This window comes from Triticum dicoccoides, chromosome 5B, assembly GCF_002162155.2.
Source record: "Triticum dicoccoides isolate Atlit2015 ecotype Zavitan chromosome 5B, WEW_v2.0, whole genome shotgun sequence".
NCBI classification, from domain to species: domain Eukaryota; kingdom Viridiplantae; phylum Streptophyta; class Magnoliopsida; order Poales; family Poaceae; genus Triticum; species Triticum dicoccoides.
This window is the reverse complement of record NC_041389.1, coordinates 699,360,809-699,385,047: the sequence shown is the minus strand read 5'-3', so window position 1 is coordinate 699,385,047 and position 24,239 is coordinate 699,360,809. Positions and strand designations below refer to the sequence as shown.

Sequence of the window (24,239 nt, the reverse complement as noted above, 5' to 3'; positions counted from 1 at the left end):
CGGGCGGCGGCACGGGCGCGTCCGGCGGGCGCGGACACGTCCGGCGGATGAGAGGAGCAGGGCTAGGGTTTGGACTGCGAGATTTTTCGAGGGGTGCACATATTTATAAGTAGAGGGAGCTAGGAGAGTCCAAAAGAGGTGCGGTTTTCGCCCACACGATCGTGATCAAACGACAGAGAGCATGGAGGGGGTTTAAATGGGCTAGGTGGGCTGTTTGGATGGGTGCCGGGCTGCAAAGGGAAGGGGCTTTAGGGGTTACACGGTTAACCGTTGGGGCATCAAACGACCTCCAAATGAAACGAAATTTGACTGGCGGTCTACCGGTGATATACCAAGGCCACTCCGCAAATCTCGACCCATTCCGAGAACGTTTTTATCCCGCTCACGAAACAAGGTCTGAGAGGGGCGACGAGGCATGTGCGAATGTGGTTGGGCTCAGAACGATAATAGAGAGAACTGAGAGGACCCGAGCGGATGCAAGTTTTGAAAAACATGCAGATGAAAAGCAGATGATGACATGACAAAATGCAACACACAAGCAAATGACATGGCAACAGCGGCAAATAACTGGAAGACACCTGGCGCATTGGATTCGGGGCGTTACACCGACGCTCTTGCGCCCACGCCCCCGTGGCTACTCCCACGATCACGCTCACCTACCGCATTCGTCGAGGCCATGGAGCTCTTATCAACGTTGATCTCTTATGCCATGCGCCACGCCACACTACAACATGGGCTGTTCGAATGGACATGACTACAAAATTAAGCGGTGAAGCTCAAGGAGTTAAGTATGTGATTGACTTGAAGAAAGCAACCCTGGACGTGCCCGCTCCAGTGACTGCTGCCCCGGATGTTCAGCTCGGCCTTAACCCTTCCCCCTCCGCTAGCTGCGGCTGAGTGCCCCCAATTAGCAATTATGATAGACCTATAAAGATATACAAAAGTTTTACTTAACTTTCCGAACTATAATTTTGTCTCCCCTTGAATTCAACTGGGCTGGACCTCTTCATCACCCAATTACCCGTGATTCCCCTGTTTATAACCGTGCATTGATCATACATGCATCGTGCACGATCACAAATGGTGACTCATGTTAATATCACAACACAACTCTATGACACAAATTTAAACATAAATCTTATATTACAAGTGAGGGTCACGAGGACCCATAATACATCAGTCATGAAATATTATCTGAGTACAAACATGGTAAACAAGTTTTCCTTAAGAAGGCTAAGCATAACAACGACACTATGATCAAAAAGGCACAAGCCTACTGCCTGGGAGCTCCAAACTACTCGTCGACGTCGGTCTCCACGTAGTAAGCACCATCGGGGTAACCTACTTCCGCGGTGCTACTAACTGTTGCAGCAACTGGCCGGGTTGAATGAAAAGAGTAGTCAAACAATGGTGAGTACTCATCTGAAGGACTCGCAAGACTTATAGAACTATATTAGATATGCATTAATATCAAAGGAATGGGGCTATATCTTGGAATGAACTACAGAAATACCAAAAAAAGGTGGGAGAAGCTCAACTTAACGAAGACTACCGTCATCTTGCAGTAGTAGAAGAGAGGAGCGTATATGATATCATCTTGTACATACATGTAGCAATAACCCCCCCAAATATCCTTTCCTCGTCTCCCTATGAGAAAGCTATCTCCGTGTATCCCCAGCTATTATTTGGGTGTGTTTTTATCAAATATCCGGTTTCAGTTGTAAGAGGTCGGAATACAACTCCAAGTCGTCCTATTACCGTGGACATGGCTATTCGAATAGTTTAACTTCTCTGCAGGGGTGCACCACATTTCCGCTTGATTACCTTTTGGCCGGACGACTTTTCTGGGTAATGCCCAACCTCGGATAATTGAAAAGCCAAAGTCCTAACTAGGCTCTCCAGAGAGGTTAACATGTCAGTCTACATCCTAAGTGCGAAGGGGTCATCGCCCGATAACCCTAAGCACTTATACACATTACGAGCACGGCCAGGACCAAGCCCACCTTTGTATACACAGCAGGCACTTACCGCATAACCCCCGATTGTGCCGCTAAACTATGTCATCTGGAAGAGCTTTCGGGAGGAACTGACGACACCAAGGACCCCATAAACCATTATCCTGCACGACCGTTAATTAGTGCTTATATGCCAGTGGCTGTCTCAGATCAAATAGACAAATCTCATTAGGTGTATTATTATGAAATAACCGCGGACACCGACTAGGGCCAGGCCCACCTCTCTCCTAGATGGTCTCCACCCGCCCTGTCGTTCCGCCACAGTGAATCGCTCTCTGGTACTCTTTGAGCCAATCCGACTTTAATCATATCATGTATATTGTAATAGTATATAATATATCCGTGATCATCGCCCGAAGCGATCACGACCGATAGTATAGCATGGAAAATGGACAAGGTGTAGGGCCACTGATGGGACTCTAGCATAACTATATTAAGCATATAGATAACATGTAAGGTATCAACGGTAGTAGCAAGGACATGCTTTTCAGCAGTATAGGATCTACCGATAAAGCTGTAACGGTAATACTACTCTAATGCGAGCAATAGACGAAAAGAATAGGTGATATCGGTATGATCAAGGGCATTTGCTTACCTGGAAGCTCTCTTGAGAAGGACGGGTCATCGGCGATGTAGTCATACTCGGGGTCAACAGCAGTCTCGAGGTCTACCGAAAGAATAGACGAGAGGGGGAACAAATAAATAACAATGCATACAAATGCAACACAGATGCACGTCATGGAAATATGTGTAGATCATATGCTCTAAAGCATCCCTAAAAGTTTTGAAAGAAGAGGGAAAATATGTGGCAATATTTTCCCAACTCCAGCTATTATTCGGTAGAAAAATTTCAAAGTTTAGTGTAATAGCAAAGTTTGTCATGCATGGGGACGGAGTATTCGGATTCATTATATTTTTCTGATCAAGTTTCATATATAAATTGTTTTCATCTGACTTACAATATTTTTTCTATGATTTTCCAAAGTTTCTGGTATTTTTCTAGAATTTCTTATTAATTCAAAATTAATATCAAAATGCTATGTGCAAACAGCAGTGGTCTATGAGGCTAACAGGTGGGGTCCAGTGGGGCTGAGTCACTAGGTCAACCAGTCAAGGTGACTTGTCAACTGGGTCAAATGGACCCACATGTCATTGACTGGATCAATCCCGGTCAGCAGTTTGATTGGTCAACAGCGGAGTGTGATCCATATGCTTCCGTCGTCATTGTCGTCGCTTCCTGCCACGCGGGCTACGGCAAGGTGATGGCGAAGGACCTATGGAGCGGGATGGCGAAGGACTGGATTCTTCCGGACATCAGTTTGATCCAGAACACGGGGCCAGAGTGGTTATTCGGTGCTCTGGAGCCCCTCTCGGATACTTCTCGCATGGTGGCCCTAATGATATTCTGGAGATCATGGCACGTTCGTAATGAGATCATTCATGACAAGGAACCGCCCCCCACAGAAGTTTCCTGCAGATTCTTGCATAGCTATATTTCTTCGCTTCTCTGTATTCAGCAGCACCCAATGGGAGATGTTGTAAAAGGCAAAATGGTGCTCACAGACCCGGCATGCCTAGCTGGTGTAGTTGCTGCGCCGGCGCCGAGCACGAGAGGCGCAGACCCGCGACCAACAGAGAAGTGGGAGCCTCCCCCTGCTGGATGGCTAAACCTGAACGTCGACGGTGCCTTCTCCGAGCATGCGGGTAATGGTGGAGCTGGTATGGTCCTGAGGAACAGCGACGGCAACATTATCTTCACTTCATGCAGACACTTGTTTGCATGTGATAATGCACTACGAGCTGAGTTGGAGGCGTGCAAAGAGGGAATTTCTCTTGCGCTGGAATGGAGTTCGTTGCCTTTTATCATTGAAACGGACAGCTCAGTGGCTGCAAGGATGATCAGCCAAGCTGCTGTTGATCGATCTAAGGATGCTGCACTAGTCCAGGAGATCAAAATGCTAACCAGGGGTGATAGGAGGGTCCAGGTGAAGGCTATTAAACGTGAGAGGAATCAGGTTAGTCACGAGCTTGCTCGTATAGCTCGTACAGACATAAAAACTGCAGTTTGGCTGGGTTCTGGCCTTGAAGGGATTGTAAATCTTTGTGTACTGGATCAGCTTGATTCAGGTTGATTAATACAAATCCTTTTTCCCCCGCACAAAAAATAAAAAATGACGACGGCCGATGCCAGCGGCGGCTTAGAACCCGCGGAATCGAGCCTACGGGCTCAGATTCGTAGAACCGAGGGGCTAGGCGGCACTATGGTGCTGCCCTGAGTGCGTTGACATGCTCACTTGGCCTGGAGGTGGACGCTAGTGCCTAGTGGGGTATGGTGCCTGGTGGTGGCGCAGAGCTTCGGTGCGAGTGCGGTGGCGATGGCAGCACGCTGTAACTCGAGATTGAGTATGCTTATAGAGGGTAAATGCACGGGAGCTCACTGGGGTTCGTGCGGGCATCGCAGGGAAGCGGGAGAGTGTCAATTGAAATAAATGCAGGAGAGCTGCGTATTTCGATTGATTAGAAGAAGGTAAACGTTTGCTGCTGGTCGACCAGCTAGCGATTGCGCCGGTCGCTGCACACACAGCTACCTCTCACGCAGCTACATGCTCAATCAGGCCCACACCATCGCCCGTGTTTCTTTATTGCCTTATCTTCTCACGCGTTTTCTTTCATCTCCCGCAAGCACCATTCTCTTCTCCTATCTCTCTCTCCACTACTCCTCCACTCCTCGCGCAACAGGGGCATGTTGCTGCTGCTCGTGTGCATCTTTTCCCTGACAGCGAGGTCGTCGGCGTCATGCTCCTCTCCGGCCGCTGGGCTCCTAGACAACGAGCTTTTCCCGTGGCGAACGCGAGCAGTCCCTGAAGCCATGCGACCCAGCTGCATCCGAGGATGCTGGAACTGTCCAGTCCCGGTGGTGCGCCCCATGAGCACCCATGCTTCTGCCGGCTGCACCGGACGCTGGACCCAAGGGCCAAGGGTGCTTCAACCGGCTTGAAAAAAAGCTTCAACCGGGATCGAAAAAAGCTTCAGCCATGAAAATAAGCTACAACAGGGGTAGAGAAATATATAGCTTCAAACATTGAAAAAAAGGCTTCAACCGGCATAGAGAAAAGCTTCAACTGGTGTGAAAAAAAGCTTCAATCGGAATGGGAAAAAGATTCAGAAAAGCTTCATCCGGCGTGAAAAAAAGCATCAACCATGTGAAAAAAAGCTTCCATGGTGAAATTTAAAAACCAGCGCCGACTAGAGACGCCGGAAAGCTACGGGACAACGACGAAAGCGAGCTACAAGTCGAGGGAGGGGACCCCAGGCACCCAACGTGCCCTACAGCCGCAGCCCGCCGGCGGGAGCTCATTGGGGTTCGTGCGGGCATCGCGGGGAAGCGGGAGAGTGTCAATTGAAATAAACGCAGGATGGCTGCGTATTTCGATTGATTAGAAGAAGCGGTAAAGAAACCGATGCGGTGGTGGCGGCGAGGCGCAGTTTCTGGATGGCGGTTCTGATGAGGGTGAGCTGCGGCAGTGGTGGTGAGCCGTTGTTTTTGGGCGGCGGCGTAGTGGCGCTGCGACGGTGGTCGCTCTACGGTGGTCGTGGAGATCGGTCTCCGGCCACTGGAGCAGCAGGTTGGGCTAGAGGTGGCTGGGGTGCACGGATCTGACATGCGCTCTGATGCGGCGTGCTGAGGGCTGGTGGTTGGCAACGATGCCCTCTGCGCAACTTGCTATGTTCCTCTGCATTGTTTCGATGACGACTTGGTTCTACGTGGGTAGCGAGGTCGTCGGCCTGGTCGGATGCGATCCCAGGGATAACACGACATGCATGTAGCCCAGGCGAGTCAGGTTGGGCGCCCTCTCGGGATCGGAGAGGCACATGTTCGCTCCTCTTATTCGGACATGTCGTCTCTTTCCGGTGTCGGTGATGTCGTCTAACATGCTTGTGGAGGCCTTGTCCATGTTAGACGACATCACCGACACCAGAGAGAGAGACGACATGTCCGACAAAAGAGGAGCGAACATGTGCCTCTCCGATCCCGAGAGGGCGCCCAACCTGACTTGTCTGGCGCTGCATGCATGTCGTGTTATCCCTGTGATCGCATCTGACCAGGCCGACGACCTCGCTAAACACGTAGCACCAAGTCGCCACCGAAACAATGCAGAGCCGCGAGTCTGCCCCATAGAGCTACCGTTGCATCGCTATCCGAGGCAGCCGCCTCGGCGTACATCACCGTCTGGAGCCGCCGCCCCGGCCTCCATCACCCCGACGACGACGCAACTCTGCACCACTGCCATGAGACCACCACTCCACAAAGGTCATTGCTTCCAAGGCGGTGCCTCCAAGAAAGTAACGACATAATTGCCGCCGCCGCCCGCTCCAATGGAGCTTGGGTTTTCACCCGGAAACACCAGACAGTTGCGACAGTGGATGGACAATGCGATCTCTCTCCGGTGCCGGAGAGTGTCAAGGATGGTGGCGATTTACGATGGTGCGCGGCGGTTGTATTTGAGAAAGATGGACAAATGCGACAACGTGCGGCCGATCTAGCTCGATCCACGGACATAACAGATGTAGACAGACACGACGGAGCTGCTGGACACCTTCTCAGGCGCTGCGAAGGACGGTGGCTATGCGGGTGAGGTCAGGCATGGCGCCTGCGGCTCAGCTTGTCGCGGGGAGGAAGAAAGCTATGCGAGGGAGAAGGGAATGGGGGGCTATAGGGTTGCCAAGGGTGTCTAGGATCATCATATCCACCCCAGGCTGTCACCGGATGGCCGTCGCGTGGCATCCACGCCATGGACGTGGTGCGCGCGTCCAACGTGCTCCCTGTGAACGGGAGGTAGGGGCGCCCGGTTATTGGGTTGGGCCGCACTATTGCTTCGGTCGGGCCAAGTGCAGAATAGCACTTTTTTCTTTTCTTTATTTCTTCTTGGTTTTCTATTTAATTTTGATACCAAATGAATTTTGTTGACTATGAAATTTGGCACATAAATACTAGGCTATATTTTGAACTAGCACACAAAGTTTCATGTCATTTTGAAGTGCTAAAATATATTTTTATTTTGAAATGGCCCTTTTTAAATGATGCCAGTCCACAAAATAGTTGTTGGGGTCAATTTAGTGATCCAAATGATGTTTTTATTATTTCTACAATTGCTTGTGGAATATTTAGATTATTATCAAGATTTTTTTATGGTTTGAGGAAATATTATTTTGACTTGCAATTTGAATTTGATTCTGACATGAGTTTTAATCAAGTGGCAATTAAGCTTAGCAAAACATGATGACATGTAGGATGAGGTTACTGTAGCTTAATGATAGGGACGTTAAATTACCAATCATAATTCCGCACATAAGCTTGTTTGTAAAAAAGAAAGAAACCTTTTGTAGATGCAGCATTACGCGTCTAGTTAGTCTTGCTTGTCGTCTTTCTTCCTTTGTTTCACTTATCGGCTGTAATCGCTCCATCGGATTTCTGTTTTCTCATGTTAGTCTCTCTGGTGTTGTGCTGTTTAATGGGTAATTAAAAAAGTTAAAACCGCAAAAATAATTCCTGCGCTGGCAGCAGACAGCGAGATGCTGAGCTAAAGAAATAGCGAGCCAGCCAACTAGCAGAGTAATCAAAGCTAGGAAGGTAGCTTATGGCATTTCTAGCCGACCCCCTACTGGTGTTAAGAGGAATAAAAAATCGATTTTACTCCTCTAATGTGCGCCTAACACTAGTAGAAAAAGGGTCAAATGTGAGACACATTAGTCCCGGTTTGTAACAGAACCGGCACTAATGTGTCCATTAGTGCCGGTTCCAACGGCTAGCCGGGAGGAGCTCTTTAGTACCGGTTCGTGGCAAACCTTTAGCACCGGTTCGTGCCACGAACCGGTACTAATGAGAGTGCTGGCAGGATGTTGTCAGAGTGGGGCCCTTTCAGCACCTTTAGTACCGGTTCGTGGCACGAACCGGTACTAAAGGTCGTCCTATATAAACCTTTCGTCCACCCGCACTCTGTTCTTCCCCCTTTCCCCTCTCCCTCTCCTCTGTTCTTCCCTTCTTCCTCTCGAGTTCATCACAAAATTTGCCCCAAATTTGTCAAGATTTGCAGGCCCTCATCCATTCAAATGATCACCAAGGTTAGCAACTTTGTCCTTTCATCTCTCATTGCTAGATTAGCTCTTGCATTGGTTTATATAGTGATTAATTGTGGGTTTTAGTAATTTGGGAGGAATTATATGTGGTAGTATTTGATTTATATGCAATTTGAGTTCAAAATAACACTTAGTTTGCATATGTAGGTGTGGTTTACTTAGTGCCTTCTAAATCTCCGTCTTAACCACCGTCGATCGCCAGCACCGTCCCGTCGCCGGCACCACCTTGTGGTGAGCCTCTTGTTCATGAAATTTTATATAAAAAATTGATGTTTGTGTGATTTGGATATATAGTTACTCGTATAATAATTATCTTACCCGTACGTTGTTTGTTATACATAGTGCCATGGTTTTGATATCCGTCCCCGTCGGCCCTCGTCCTTGTTATGATTCGGATGTGGTATATTCTCTTTTAAAACTATTTGTTGCATTTCGTGTTTATGACAAATTATGCCCATCAAGTTGACATAGATATTTTTATCTAGGAGGTATGTGAACCGGAAATTCCAACCGAACCTATTGTCGAGAGGTTAAATTTAGTTGAAAGAGAAAACGAGTACTTGAAAGAAAAATTGAAAAGAATTGAGGGGGAGAAGATGGAATTGGAGTTGCATGTTGCCGATGTCGTCGATGATCACAAGATCAAGATGGAGAAAATGCGCTTGAAGATTAGAAAGATTAGAAAATATGCCATCGATAGTGAGGCTTGGTATCATTATGCTGTTGGATCAATTGTTACCTTAGTTGCAATCTTGATCGCATTTGTTGTTGCATTTAAATGCTTTAGCTAGAGAGTTATTTGTTTGTTGCATTTAAGTGTTGTATGAACTTTATGTATGAACTTGTATTAATTTGGTGTATTCGGTGTTGTGTAATGAAGATGAGCCGGCGATGGATGTACGCTGACCGATGCTCTCCCCAGTTCGTTGAGGGCGTGCATATTTTTCTGCTTGCGGCTGAGGCAAACAAGCGGGCGGATGGTTTTATGCCTTGTCCATGTGCTGGTTGTAAGAATGGTCGCAATTACTCTACGTCAAGAACCATTCACGTCCACCTGTTTGAGTCCGGTTTCATGCCCCACTATAATTTTTGGACCAAGCACGGAGAAAGAGGGGTTATGATGGAAGACAATGAAGAAGAAGAGGACGACGACAGCTATCCTGGCCATGGGTTCCCTGCATACGATGATACAACAACGGGGGAAGAAGCTGAGCCGGTAATGCGGGAAGAAGCTGAGCCGGCAATGCGTGAAGAAGCTGAAGAAGAGGCATTAGATGAGCCCGTTGATGATCTAGGTCGGGCCATTGCCGATGCAAAGAGAAACTGCGCAAGTGATTTGGAGAAGAAGAAGTTGCAGTGCATGTTAGAGGATCACAAAAAATTGTTGTACCCGAATTGCGTAGGTGACAAGAAAAAGCTAGGCACCACACTGGAATTGCTGCAATGGAAGGCAGAGAATGGTGTATCTGACAAGGGATTTGGAAAGTTGCTGGTAATGATAAAGGATATGCTTCCAAAAGACAACGAATTGCCCGAGAGTACGTACGAAGCAAAGAAGGATGTCTGCCCTCTAGGGTTAGAGGTGCAGAAGATACATGCATGCCCTAATGATTGCATCCTCTACCGCGGTGAGTACGAGGATTTGAACGCTTGCCCGGTATGTGGTGCATTGCGCTATAAGATCAGCCGCGATGAGCATGGTGATGTCGAGGGCGAGCGCCCCAGGAAGAAGATTCCTGCCAAGGTGATGTGGTATTCTCCTATAATACCACGGTTGAAACGTTTGTTCCAAAACAAAGAGCATGCCAAGGCGATGCGATGGCACAGAGAAGACCGTAAGAAAGACGGAAAGTTGAGAGTACCCGCTGACGGGTCGCAGTGGAGAAAAATCGACAAAAAGTACGGGAAGGAGTTTGCAGATGACGCAAGGAGCGTATGGTTTGGTCTAAGCGCAGATGTCATTAATCCTTTTGGGGAGCAGAGCAGCAACCATAGCACCTGGCCTGTGACTCTATGTTTGTATAACCTTCCTCCTTGGTTGTGCATGAAGCGGAAGTTCATTATGATGCCAGTGCTCATCCAAGGCCCTAAGCAACCCGGCAACGACATTGATGTGTACCTAAGGCCATTAGTTGAAGAACTCTTACAACTGTGGAATGGAACAGGTGTACGTGCGTGGGATGAGCACATGGGGAAGAATTTGACCTAAAGGCGTTGCTGTTCGTGACCATCAATGATTGGTCTGCTCTCAGTAACCTTTCAGAACAGACAAACAAGGGATACCGCGGATGCACGCACTATTTGGATGATACCGACAGTATATATTTGAATAGTTGTAAGAAGAATGTGTACCTGGGACATCGTCGATTTCTTCCGAGCAAGCATCCCGTAAGAAAGAAAGGCAAGCATTTCAAAGGTGAGGCGGATCACCGGACGAAGCCTCGCCACCGTACTGGTGCTGATGTACATGATATGGTCAAGGATTTGAAGGTGATATTTGGAAAGGGTCCTGGCGGACAACCTGTTCCAAAGGACGCTGACGGACGCGCACCCATGTGGAAGAAGAAATCTATATTTTGGGACCTGCCATATTGGAAAAACCTAGAGGTCCGCTCCGCAATCGACGTGATGCACGTGACGAAGAATCTTTGCGTGACCCTGCTTGGCTTCTTGGGAGTGTATGGGAAGACAAAAGGTACACCTGTGGCACGGGAGGACCAGCAACATATGCACGGAGAAGACGGCATACATCAGGGTCATGCAAGCTACGCTCTTACCAAAGAAGAGAAGGAAATCTTCTTTGAATGCCTGCTCAGTATTAAGGTACCGTCTGGCTTCTCGTCGAATATAAAGGGAATAATAAACATGGCAGAGAAAAAGTTCCAGAACCTAAAGTCTCATGACTGCCACGTGATTATGACGCAACTGCTTCCGGTTGCATTGAGGGGGCTTCTACCGGAAAACGTTCGATTAGCCATTGTGAAGCTATGTGCATTTCTCAATGCAATCTCTCAAAAGGTAATCGATCCATAAATCATACCAAGGTTACAGAATGATTTGGTGCAATGTCTTGTCAGTTTCGAGTTGGTGTTCCCACCATCCTTCTTCAACATCATGATGCACGTCCTAGTTCACCTATGCGAAGAGATTAACGTTTTGGGTCCTGTATTTCTACACAATATGTTCCCCTTTGAGAGGTTCATGGGGGTCTTAAAAAATATGTTCATAACCGTGCTAGGCCAGAAGGAAGCATCTCCAAGGGCCATCAAAATGAGGAGGTCATTGAGTTTTGTATTGACTTTATTCCTGACCTTAAGCCGATTGGTGTTCCTGAATCGCGGCATAAGGGCAGACTGGATGGAAAAGGCACGCTAGGAGGGGAACAAATAATATGTATGGACGGACATTCTCTCACTGAAGCACACTACACAGTTCTACAGAATTCCGCCTTGGTGGCTCCGTATATGGATGAACACAAAAATTTGCTATGCTCCAAACACCCGGAGCGGTCTGATGACTGGATTACACGTGAACAAACCAGGAGTTTCGCCAGCTGGTTGCAGACATGTACCATGCATGACAGCTCTATTGAAGATGACCTGTAATTGCTGTCCCAGTTACCATCTTCGAATATAATGACTTTCAAATGGTACGAGATAAATGGTAATACATTTTACACGATCGCCCAAGATAAAAAGAGCACCAACCAAAACAGTGGTGTCCGCTTTGATGCAGAAACCAAGACGGGAAAGGAAACATATTATGATTATATACAGGACATATGGGAACTTGACTATCGACATGGTTTAAAGGTCCCTTTGCTTCGGTGCAAATGGGTCAATATGACACGAGGCGGGGTAACGGAAGACCCGCAGTACGGAATGACAACAGTGGATCTCAACAATCTTGCGTATGCAGACGAACCATTCGTCCTAGCCAATGATGTGGCACATGTTTTCTATGTGAAGGACATGTCTACCAAGCCAAGAAAAAGAAAAGATAAGGAAGCGAATGCATCGTACGATGAGCCAAAGCGGCACATAGTTCTTTCTGGGAAGAGAAACATCGTGGGAGTGGATGACAAGATAGACAAGTCAGAAGATTATGAAAAGTTTGATGAAATTGCTCCATTCACAGTGAATATTGACCCGAGCATCCCGTTAAATGATGAAGATTTTCCATGGTTACGTCGCAAAGGGACACACGCGAAGAAAAAGTTTCACACCCAAAGATCTGGGATGTGATAAGCTTCACTAGCTATCATCACTTTCTTCTGTATTTCACACCCAGAGGGGAATCTCTGTAATAGTTAGGGTAGTTATGTGTTTTGGCATTTGAAACGCGAAGAAATTTTATGTGCAAACAAATTCACACTAATTTCAAATAATTCAAAATTTAAACCATTCAAATTTGAAAACTACGGGCACTAACAGAAAGTTTGTAATTTTTTGTACCTAAAGAGGCTGTGTCAGCCTCCGGTCAGGCTATGGCCCGACCATCACCATTTAGTGCCAGTTCGTACCACGAACCGGTACTAATGAGGTTGTGTCAGGTAAGGCTGGGGCCCCACGAGCACCTTTAGTACCGGTTCGTGGATGAACCAGACGTAAGCTGTTTTTTAGTCCCACCTCGCGAAGTGAGAGGGACTAGGAGTGATTTATAAGCCCTGAGTGCAGAGACGATGAAGAAGAGGATCAATGCTCACGTTGCTTAGCTTCAAGCCTTCAGGAATACGGTAGACTGCACGGAGCTATGCGAAGTGCAGTTTACACTATTCCGAAAGGCTTGAAGCAAATTAACGAGCAATGCACCTCTTTTTTATTTTTAATAACTTATTACAACTCCGGACTTCTTCTGTTATGGCAAAAACTAATTGCACGTCGACATTTCTTTTTTTTAAGTTATAACTCCAGACTTTGACCATCAAGTTTTGCAGAAAAGAAAAAATAGCAGAAAAGAAAGAAAAACTATAGCTGAAAAGAAAAAAACTATATATAAAAATTACTCAAAAATAAATAGAAAAAAATAAATATAGCAGAAAAGAAAAAACTACTCAGAAATAAATAAAATAAAAAATAAAGCAGAAAAGAAAAAAAATTATATTTGCTATTTTTCAACCGTTTATAAAATGACCGTGAAATTGAAAATCACTACAAAATGAATACTGAAAATGTTGAATTTTGGCAAACTAGATGAAAAACTACTCACAAATAAATAGAAGAAAATAAATATAACAGAAAAGAAAAAACTATACAAAAAACTACGCAAAAATAAATAGAAGAAAATAAAGCAGAAAAGAAAAAAACTATAAAAAAAATTGGGGCGCTGCCCTGTGGGCCTGATAGGCCACAGGTGTGTAATTACAGGCCTTAAAGGCCCAGCAGACTCACAGGACAGCGCGCAGAGTTTAGGCCCACAAGCCTGTTATATAGAGGAGTTCGAAGTGGTAGCCGCGGCTGGGTTTATAAACCAGTGCGGCTGCCCTTCGCCCGGCGAGGTGGGACTAAACTTTGGGATGGCAGTGCGAGGCCTTTAGTACCGGTTGGAGCCACCAACCGGTACTAAAGACCACCCTTTAGTACCGGTTGGTGGCTTCAACCGGTACTAAAGGCCTCGTCTTCCCGCCGCTTGGCCTGGCCAAAACAGGCCTTTAGTACCGGTTGGTGGCTCCAACCTTTACTAAAGGTGCCTTCTATATATACACTTACGAAATTTTCATTCTCCCTCTGTTTCTTCCTCTGTTTCCGTCGTCTCCGTCGCCGTCGCCGCCCCTGTCCCCGCCGTCGCCCTCGTCTCCGTCGCCGCCCCCGTCCCCGTCGCCGCCCTCGTCTCCGTCGCCGCCCCGGCCTCGTCCCCGTCGCGCCGTCCCCGCGTCGCCGCCCCGGCCCGTCACCGCCCCCGGCCGTCGCCTCGCCGTCGTCGTCGCCCCGCTGTGAGCTCTCCCCCTCTAACCCCTCTCCCTCGCCCCCGGCGGCCACCATGGGCACCACCCCTCCCCGAGCCCATACACACACACACAAGCATGATGAACACACACACACACACATATGTATGAATTAATGCATGTATATATTAGTATATACGTATTTTGTATGTTTAATTAGTTTAGATTATTTAGATTATTAGTTTTTTCACTATTATATATGTATGAATGCATGTTAGATGGATATAATTAGTGTTTAATTAGTATGGAAATTTTTTATATAATGTTGTTTTTTAGTTTTTTAATGGATGTATAGAAGTTGTGTTTTCCGTTTTTAGTGTTAGATGCTTAATTAGTATGAAATAGTATATAGATATTTGAAATAGTAGAAATGTTAGAAATTTTAGTTATCAAAATCCAATCATTAAAAAAATGTTACTTTTTGCGGGCATATAGCTAGTATTTGTTCTCGACGATGCCCGGCCCGCATCCTCGCCGTAAACCCGTCCGCGACAACGTCCAGCCGACCCATGTCCGGGACTGGGCTCCGCTGGGCTGGCACTGGGAGGTGCTGCCTGGAGGGGCGCGCCGCTTGATGAGGAACCTGACCCTGGGTCCCGTCGTCGACCCTGATCTCGTTTGGTGGCGTTCACGTGGGCCAGTTTCGGTGCGGAGGGACCCGGCCCTGCCGGAGGTGGTACGTCGCCGTGTCAGGGAGGAGGACGAGCACGTCCATCGCTACATGGTTGCGTTAGAGGGCGGCAGGTTCTCCAATACCTGGCAGTATCTTCGGGAATCTCACTTCAGCTATGATCCCGTGAGGGTTCCTTCTCTTTGGGTGTCCACCGCCCGCGCCGCAGGAACCGCGAGTGTCCTACATTCTTCTGTAGTATTCGATCTTTAATTAGCTAGCCAGTGGTGTACTATTCAATATTATATATTATTCGAGACGATGTATTCGAGATTATATCTATTATTCTAGACGAAGTATTCGAGATTATATCTATTATTCGAGACAATGTAATTTGAATACTAAATTGTTTTATATTTCTTTTGGATTAGTTAAATAAAAGCTATGGCAATACCGACAGAGAGGGAGAACAGACCATGTTCGATATGATACGCAGGCCAGATGATGATCAGAATGAAGAAGATTATGACGGCTCTGAATTTCTAAACAACATCGGAGAGGGTGATATGATATTTGATCGCGACGACCGAATTGATGAAGTCATGAACTACGATTATGACGATGACGAAGAACATGTTGATCCTGAAACAACGACAAAGACCGGCGAGGTATATATATTTATATAAGTAGGTATCTGGTGATCATCACATGTTTTAAATGACTTGAAGATATATTAACGAATCGATCTTTGTTCTTTCAGCCATCCGGATCGAGCAAATCTTCAGGCAAAAGGACGAAACGAGGCCCGAACAAAAAGTTGAAGGAGGGTGTAAAGTACAATTCGAGGCAGTCAGACCTAATGGCGAACCATTAGTGCCTAAGAAGATTGCGGACAAGTTCGTTCGTCAGTGCGGAGTTCTTGTGAAGGACCAACTCCCGATCTCCCTTCAAGAATGGAGAGAGCCAGCAAAAGACAAAAGACAAAAAGGCAAAGAGGACGCTGCTCCACGTCCAGATGTTACTTTTGTCGACAAGAATCAAAAAGATCTGCTTTGGGATACTCTCATGGAACATTTCACCCTACCAGATCATTTCACAGAAGCAGATGTGCAGAAAGTCAAGGACGCTGCTCTTAGGAAGATGGCGGTTGCATTCAAGAACCACAAGAATCGTGAATGGGACAAGTACGTCAAGGGAGGAAGGAAGACTCTAGTATTCGAGGGAACACTAGAGAACCAACGTGCTCATTCGGACGTTCGTGAAATTCAAGGATTCGGAATTAGCTAAGGAACAGTCGAGAATAAACAAGAAGAATGCCGAAAAAAGAATAAGTTCCATAAGCTGGGGCCAGGTGGCTATGCGGTGGCAATTCCTAAGTGGGATAAGTCTGAGAAAGAGATGGAGGATGCAGGTGTCACTCCGGTTACTAAGAGCTGGCCCCCCAGGTGCAGGACTTGGTTCTATGCGCATGGGGGGGAGTTGGACCCGAAGACAGGCAATGTTTCGACGAAGGCAAGTCCGAAGGGAGCCGATGATGCGATACTTGTTGCAATAGAAGAGGCATGATCGGGGGTGTTCCAGCCCAACAGAGAGAACGACGAGCTTACGCGTGCCTTGGGAAATCCTGAACACCCGGGAAGAACACGAGGCATGGGCGCTATTCCGTGGTATGAGGGGTTTTCAGACTGGAACACCGACTACAGAACCCGTGCGAGAAAGAAGATTGCGGAGGAGAAGAAGAGGAAGATGGAGGAGGAGCAGAGGAAGCGGGACTATGAACGCCTTCAAGGCCTAGAAGCAAGTCAAGCGGAATTGGCAGTCAAATTCCAGCGGCAGCAGGAGCAGATCGACTCACTTACCCAGCAAAGGGTGTCTCAGCAGCTGCAGCAGCTAGCGGATGATCCAGCATTGGATAGCACCAACCCATCCATGCCGAGAAGCAGCATGGGTTCGGCCGCCCCAGACGACGCAATGCTGGGTAGATACCCCGTGGATGACATCATGGAGAACACTAACTGCGAGCTACACGTCAAAATAACGAACATATCCATCAAGGTGGCGGACGCCGTTGCTTTTACAAATCCCCCCGAGGCAACCTTCCATTGCAACCCGATTCCAGCGGGCTATGCTGGTGTCTTGGTTGATGAGGTGGTGGACCCACCATATTCGGAGCTATAGCTTGACATTCCTGGAGGTGACGACGAGCGCTTTCTCGGAGAGGCCAAACATCGTACCATCCTATGGAAAAAGGATTGCATCATCTTTCGAAGGCCACCGACACTGCGTCAGCCGACTCCTCGTCGAAGTCCGCCACCGAGTCAGCAGTCTCCCGCTCCTGCAAGTCTACCAAGTCCGGCAAAGTGTCAGGCCACTCCTCCTCCAAGTCCGGCAAAGTGTCAGGCCACTCCTCCTCCTCCAAGTCCGCCACAGCGTCAGACGTCCACTCCTCCTCCAAGTCTGGCACAACCTCAGGCCACTCCTCCTCCAAGTCCGGCACAGCTTCAGGCGGCCACTCCTCCTCGTCCAACTCAGCCCCGTCAGCCGTCTCCGCCGCCTCAGCAATCGCAGAAGAGACACCCCGCAGCTATGGTGCGTAGCGGTATGAGTCGAGGTAGTACATGAAGTACAGGCGGAGGCAAGTGATATAAATATGGTCCAAGCCTCAAGCCTCTTCCGCAGAGGGCTTATGACAGGTCCGAGGAGGAAATCGCAGCCATATCGAAGGCCGAGGTGGAAGCCCATTTTGCACCGAAACCGCCACCGCCGCCAAGGGAGAAAGTGCCCGAGGAAACGATTGACCACTTCATTTGTATGGCTCAACCACCAGCTCCCAAGCCTGTTGACACAGACTATGAGCGCCACATCAGGAAGTTAAATCGAGCACGTCTACGTAAGGAGGCGAGCTCGGGATCGAGCAAACAAGAAGCAGCTGTCAAAAAATACGGGAAAACCATTCCCCAGCTGGGAGAATAGGCGGCGCAATCGATCCCCTTGCTTGTTGTGCCAACAACACGTGACAGTACGCGCGCCCAATATTATTGTGGGCAAACAGTTTACATTCCTGAGGTGGGCAATGTGGTAATAACGGAGGAGCATATAATGCAGGCTGAAGTTCTCAAAATCACTGTTGGACAACTCCTCGAGATCGAGCCCATGCCTGTGCTTAGAGAGGATGAAATAAAACGGAAATATGTCCGGGGCCAACCTTTGGTCGAGCCAGACAAGGTCAAGAACCTCCCAACGAGAATGTATGAATTGCATCAATGGTACATGAACATTACCAAGATTTCAGATCGATTGTCCCTCATGGTGAATGTCAAGGAGGATCATTACTTCCATGAGAAAGCTCTGTCCGTTGAGTATTCTGAACTGTTTCAGTTATACAATCAAGACGCACTCGACAAATCTATCGTCAGTTGCTATTGTCTATAAGTGATTTCTTTCTGTAATTTAAGTCTCAAGCTAGCTGTAGTGATCCTTTTGATCAATCATTACCTGTAATTATCCTCACTATATTCTTTTCTGTAGTATTATGCAGGATGAAGATGTATGAAATGAGAAAAGGTGGACGCTATGGCATTGGGTTCATTGACCCAAACACCGTTAATGAATACACATGGCGGATAAATCCACATCATCAAAAGGACGTAGAGGACAACATGCTAGAGTTCTTGAAACGCCTCAAATACAATGAAGATATACTACTTCCTTACAACTTCCAATGAGTCACACTGTCTTGTACTACAAATTCTCTGTTTTTGCCTACTAGCTAGCTACATGTTTTTGCTTACATATGCCCGCTTAATTAAGACATACAAACGCGTGTGCATGCAGATTTCACTGGGTCTTGTGTATCATTAAAGTTGACGCCAGAACAGTTGAAATACTGGACTCACTACTCAAAGTTAAAACTGACTATAACATCTTGTTTGGGATAGTCAACAGGTAATTTCAATCATTATTAACTATATATCCCTATTTAGTTCGTCATTTCATGATATGAACTATTTAATAACCCCTTTATTCATTTTCTTTGTCGGCGGGCAGGGCTTGGGCAAGGTTCACCAGCGTCACGAATGGCGAATGGAAAAAAAGCTTCAATGGTTTCGACCCAAGGTAAGTAATTAAGTAGTACTAGCTAGCTAGCTAGCTGCCATCTCTTTAATTATCATGCTTGATTAATTATTATCTGATCAAATTCCATTCTCGTAAAGGCCCTGAAGCAGGCGCAGGGGACTAATATGTGTGCATTCCGCGTTTGCGAGAACATTCGCATGATGGCGTCCGAAAGGAGCAGATCTCAAAGACAGGAATGGGTACGCTTGTCAGAACACTATTCACAATTTTTACACCATTATCGATATCTAGTCACACAACTAATACACATGCATATTGATCTCCTTCTTAACAGTTCAGAGAGGTGCGGGAGAAGCTCCTAGAAACGGAGCGCGTAGAAGCACTTCAAGAGGAAATAGCGGGATTTTTGCTCGACCAGGTCATAAATCCGAAGGGAGAATACTATTACCCGCTACCGCCCCCATGAAAACCACTTCCAATTGTCATCGTGCTCCGCAGGCACCAATTAGGTTAATGCCACTGGCTCCGAAGGCAATGCATATGTAGGAGAAATTGTATATAGATAGCTATACATTTGTGTATGTGTGAATTAATTAATATGGTGGTTTGTGAGACATTGATGATATATATATACATGATTGGTTCTACTAGAAATTCTATTTATATATATATATATATATATATATAGATATATATATATATGGGACAAATGTTTTCTACAAGCAGTGGTAGTTACCACCACTTGCGTTTTGTATGTTGTATGTAGTATCTGTCGGAACCGAGAGTATGTACGTGTAGTATGTAGTATATAACAATGATTAGGTAGTATATATACTAATTTTTAGGTAGTATGTACCATTTTTTGAGTATGCTCATTTTTACGTACAAATATATACGTATTTTACAAATATAACAAAAACTATGGGCTCATATGCAATTTTTTCATGTAACTTGCTTTGAAATATCTTAGATATAGTATATGAATATATTTAAAATAATAAAATAATATATATAGTACCACATGGTAGTATATGAGACATGTGGGGTAACTACCACCGGGTGGTAGGATGGATTTTCCCTATATATATATATATATATATATATATATATGCATAACGTGTACAATGTGTAGTATCGTAAAATACCAGCAAACGAAAAAGAATTAAAATGGAAACACAAAATTAAATCAAAAATAAATCATAAAACTAAAAACCCCCCAAACCTTATAGTACAGGTTGGTATTACCAACCGGTACTAAAGGGCTCCAGCCCTCCGGAGCTGGCTCGTGCCACGTGGTTGCCCTTTACCACCGGTTCGTGCTGAACCGGTAATAAAGGGAGGGGGGGCTTTAGTGCCCACACTTTAGTGCCGGTTATGGAACCGGCACTAAAGGGCCTTACGAACCGGTGCTATTGCCCGGTTCTGCACTAGTGTAACCGATCCCCTAAAAAGGTTAGTAGAGGAAAACTTATCCTTGGTGGCTCTCCCTGCCCTAAATTTACACGGCCGCTACCGCTCGGAGTACAAGCTGAGCCTCTCCCTTGCCTCACCTTCCGCAACTTCCTTTTCACCGGCGCACCTCCTGACAACCCCCCACCAGCCCACCACTACCTCGTTGCCTCTTTTGGCCCCCGCCGCCCTTCTGCCCGACTTCAAGCGTGTTCGGGCCCCGCCGCCGTGGCCGGAATCAAGGTGAAACACCGCCACCATCGCCATAGCTGATTCATCGGGTTGCCTCAAATCTTCTTCATTTTTTGTCGGACGCTGTACCTGACCCTGCTTGCACACCGCTGCAGGTCATTCCCATGCGTCACCACCCACTGGTTTGGTCTAAACAACGCCTACCGGACGGTGCACCACCACCGCACCGCAAGTGTTTGACGGTTTGCCTAAGTGAGTTTTTTCATTCGTTTCTTTTTGAAGTGTGGCATTTCGATTGAACCAAGCCGTTTGAATTGTAGATGAAGAGGTTGAGGAAGATAGTCTTCGAGGACTTGTCATCATCCGAAGAGGAAGAAGACGACGATGACTTTGAAACCGTTTTAGGCATGATTCCAATGATGATGTTAGGCAGCCTAGGAGAGGATCATAGTTTAGTCACATACACATCAACCGTGATAGAGCAGAGGGCCATGGAAAGATCCTGAGAGACTACTTTGCTCCAAAATCGAACCTATCCGAAGAAATACTTTCGCCGGCGCTTTGGGATGCACACAAGTCTTTCTCTGGCCATTGCAAAAGCCGTTGAGAGGTATGATGACTGGTTCAAGCTCCGAAGAAATGCAAGTGGAGAGATAAGTGCAAGCCCTCTGATGTAGTGCATTGCGGCTGTTCGAGTCTTGGCATATGGGTATTCTGCCTATGCAGTTGTCGACTATGTCCGCATTGGTGAACACACACTCTTGGAGGCCGTTCGAAGGTTAACTAAATCAGTGATCGATGTTTTTGGACATGAGTACTTGAGAGCACCCAATGAGGAAGACACCGAGAGGCTGATGACAGAGAGTGCAACAAGAGGATGGCTATGAATGCTTGGATCACTTGATTGTATGCATTGAACATGGAAGAATTGTTCTGCATGGTGGAAGGGTGGGTACAAAGGCCACGACAACTATCCAACGATCATTCTTGAGGCAGTTGCAGTGAAGGATCTTTGGATATGTCATTCATTCTTTGGTTTGCATGGCTCTCACAGTGATATGATTGTGTTTTCGAGATCGCAACTGTTTTCTAGGCTTATTACAAGTGATGCTCCTACTTGCAAGTACTCGGTCAATGGGCACAACTATTCGATGGGTTACTACCTTGCGGATCGCATCTATCCACCATGGGCCACATTAGCCAAAACAATTCCGCGTCCAATAGGTAAAAAAAATATTCACTTTGCCCAATGTCAGGAAGCGGCTAGGAAAGATGTGGAGAAAGCGTTCAGTGTGCATCAGAGGCGTTTTGCAATTGTTCGTGGCCCTGCCAAGTACTGGAGCTCCAAGATTTTATGGCAGATCATTACATGTTGCATCTTATTGCATAAAATGATCATTAAAGATGAAAGGGATATACCTGACAACTTTCGATACATCACAAATGGAACTCTGGTTGAGCGAGAGTATGATACAACTAGGATCCTGGCATTCATTGAAGAGCATCACAGGATCAAGAACCGACAAGTTCATGCTCAGCTCCAAGATGATCTTATTGAGCATCACTAGCAATACACTTCCTAGTAATTATATCACATTTTTTAACATTTGGACCATTCTGTGTGTTTAAATTTGAATAATTCGCTTTGTACACTATATCTGTCATGTACTTCAACATTCATATTTATGTTTAGTTTTTATATATGTGTCAATGTATAAAAAAACAAAAATTTACTCAGTTACATATAAAGGATCGGTTAGGTTTGGTCAAAACTTATAGTGAAGTAAAAATACTTCAGGGAGCAACTAATTAATGAGCGCTCCTTCGGGAGCCTCCCAACGATCAGCGCCACTTGGCGTGCTCTCAGCCATTCGCCACGTGTCACGTACTGGGCGCTCCCTCCGGATTTTGTTTTTTTTCGCACGCATTTTCGGCTTTTAAACGTTTTTTTGATGATTTGGTTTTCCACCGGTCTTCCCTAGCTTTTCGACCAAAAATTTTTTATCGAAAAAAATAATCTTTTTGCGCAAAAAAACGCATTTTTTTCGTGAGAGGCATGGTTTTGTTTTTGCGAGAGGCACGGTTGTGCTTTCGCGAGAGGCACGGCCGTGCCTCTTGGAAACGAAAAAAAACGTGTTTTCTTTTTTTTTCCTTTCGCGAGAGGCACGGGCGTGCCTCTTTCGGAAAGAGAAAAAAAACGTGTTTTCTATTTTTTGTCACGAGAGGGACGGTTGTGCTTTCGCGAGAGGCACGGTTGTGCTTTCGCGAGAGGCATGGGCGTGCCTTTTTCGGAAAGGAAAAACGCGTTTTCTTTTTTTTTCTTTAACGAGAGGCACGGTTGTGATTTTGTCAGAGGCTTCGGCGTGCCTCTTTCGGAAAGGGAAAAACCCGTGTTCCCGGTTCGGTTTTTTCGTCCATTTTTTCGTTCATTTTTTTCGTGAAAAAAAAGTTTGTCAAAACCTATCAACATGGGATCTAGTTTTGAAGATCTCGACGCGAGGAATCCAACAGCGAAAGCGGTTAGAGATTTGGACGCACGGTTTAAGAGATAAAACGTTTTAAATAAACGGATCTACGAAAAAAGGGAAAACTCCCATGTAACGACAAGTGGCGCACATACAACGCGCCATTTGTCACAACCTGGGAAAGTTGGAGTGATCTCCACAAAAAATACTCCTTAATTAGTGATTTCGAATACTTCATCGGTTAGAGTTTCCCTTAATGGGCCGAGCTCCAGTGCATGTTTCAGGAGCCTTTTGACGGTAAGAGCGAGCACTAAACAGGAGTTTTGCTCCTCGCCGTCCTCGGCAACTTGACGGGCGCGCTTCCCCTTCGATCGAATCTAGTAATACGAGTAAATCTAGAAACTTTATTTGAGTAGTTTACGGACACAGACGCCCGAAGGTGGCCTCCGGCCGGCTATATTAGGGCATGTACAATGGTGCTATCTTAGGAGTGACACGTAGGATAAATGATGAGGTGGAGGAGAGAGAACTCATAAGAAAAGGTTTGTCTTCTCTTATTTAAGAGAAGACAAAAGATGATCTCTTAGCACAATATGTCTCATCACATTTTTAGGAATGACTAGTTATTGAAGATAAGGCTAAGAGATGACCCATTGTAGACATTGTTTTTTGTCATCTCTAAATTACATGCAAAACTTAAGATAAGACTATCTTATCAACCATTGTACATGCCCTTAGGCCGAGCCCCACGGCACAGAAAGGCAATCGGGATGCAGATCTTCGTGAAGACGCCGACAGGGAAGACAGTGACCCTGGAGGTCGAGAGCACCGACACCATCGGCAACGTCAAGGCCAAGATTGACGGCGAGGAAGGCTTGTCGCCGGAGCAGCAGCGGCTCATCTTCGGCGGGAAGCCGCTGGAGGACGACTGCAGCCTGGCCGAGTACGACGTCAACGAGGACTCCACTCTTCACCTGCTGCTTCATCTGCCCGGGGATTTCGCGGCTGCAAGGGTTATTGCAGGGACGACAGCCTCACAGCCCTCGCAGAAAGCTACAACACAAACAAGAAGATCTGCCGCAAGTACGTGTTTCTTTCTCTTTTTTTGTGTGACGATGAATGTGCTGCAAGTAGTAACCTTTCTAGTTAGAAGAATCAATTAATTTTATCATCTTTCTTTTAGGCTTATATATACTGCATAAGAGCGTATGTGTTGTATCTTGTATGGATGTACTCCCTCCGTCCCAAAATAAGTGTCTCAAGCTTAGTATAATTTTATATTAGAGTTAATATAAAGTTGAGACAGTTATTGAAACGGAGGGAGTACTAATTAACATTTTGTCACCCCT

The 24,239-nt window shown here is 46.3% G+C and overlaps 1 protein-coding gene across 1 annotated transcript in view; it reads left to right on the top strand.

Moving 5' to 3' along the window:
• The window catches only part of LOC119310589 (polyubiquitin 11-like), an 82,879-nt gene that overhangs the window by 38,250 nt on the left and 20,390 nt on the right, over positions 1-24,239 (top strand). Inside the window, exon 2 of the mRNA XM_037586283.1 lies at positions 23,648-23,891. Coding sequence (XP_037442180.1) covers positions 23,648-23,891 — 244 coding nt within the window. The remainder of the gene's footprint in view (positions 1-23,647; positions 23,892-24,239) is intronic.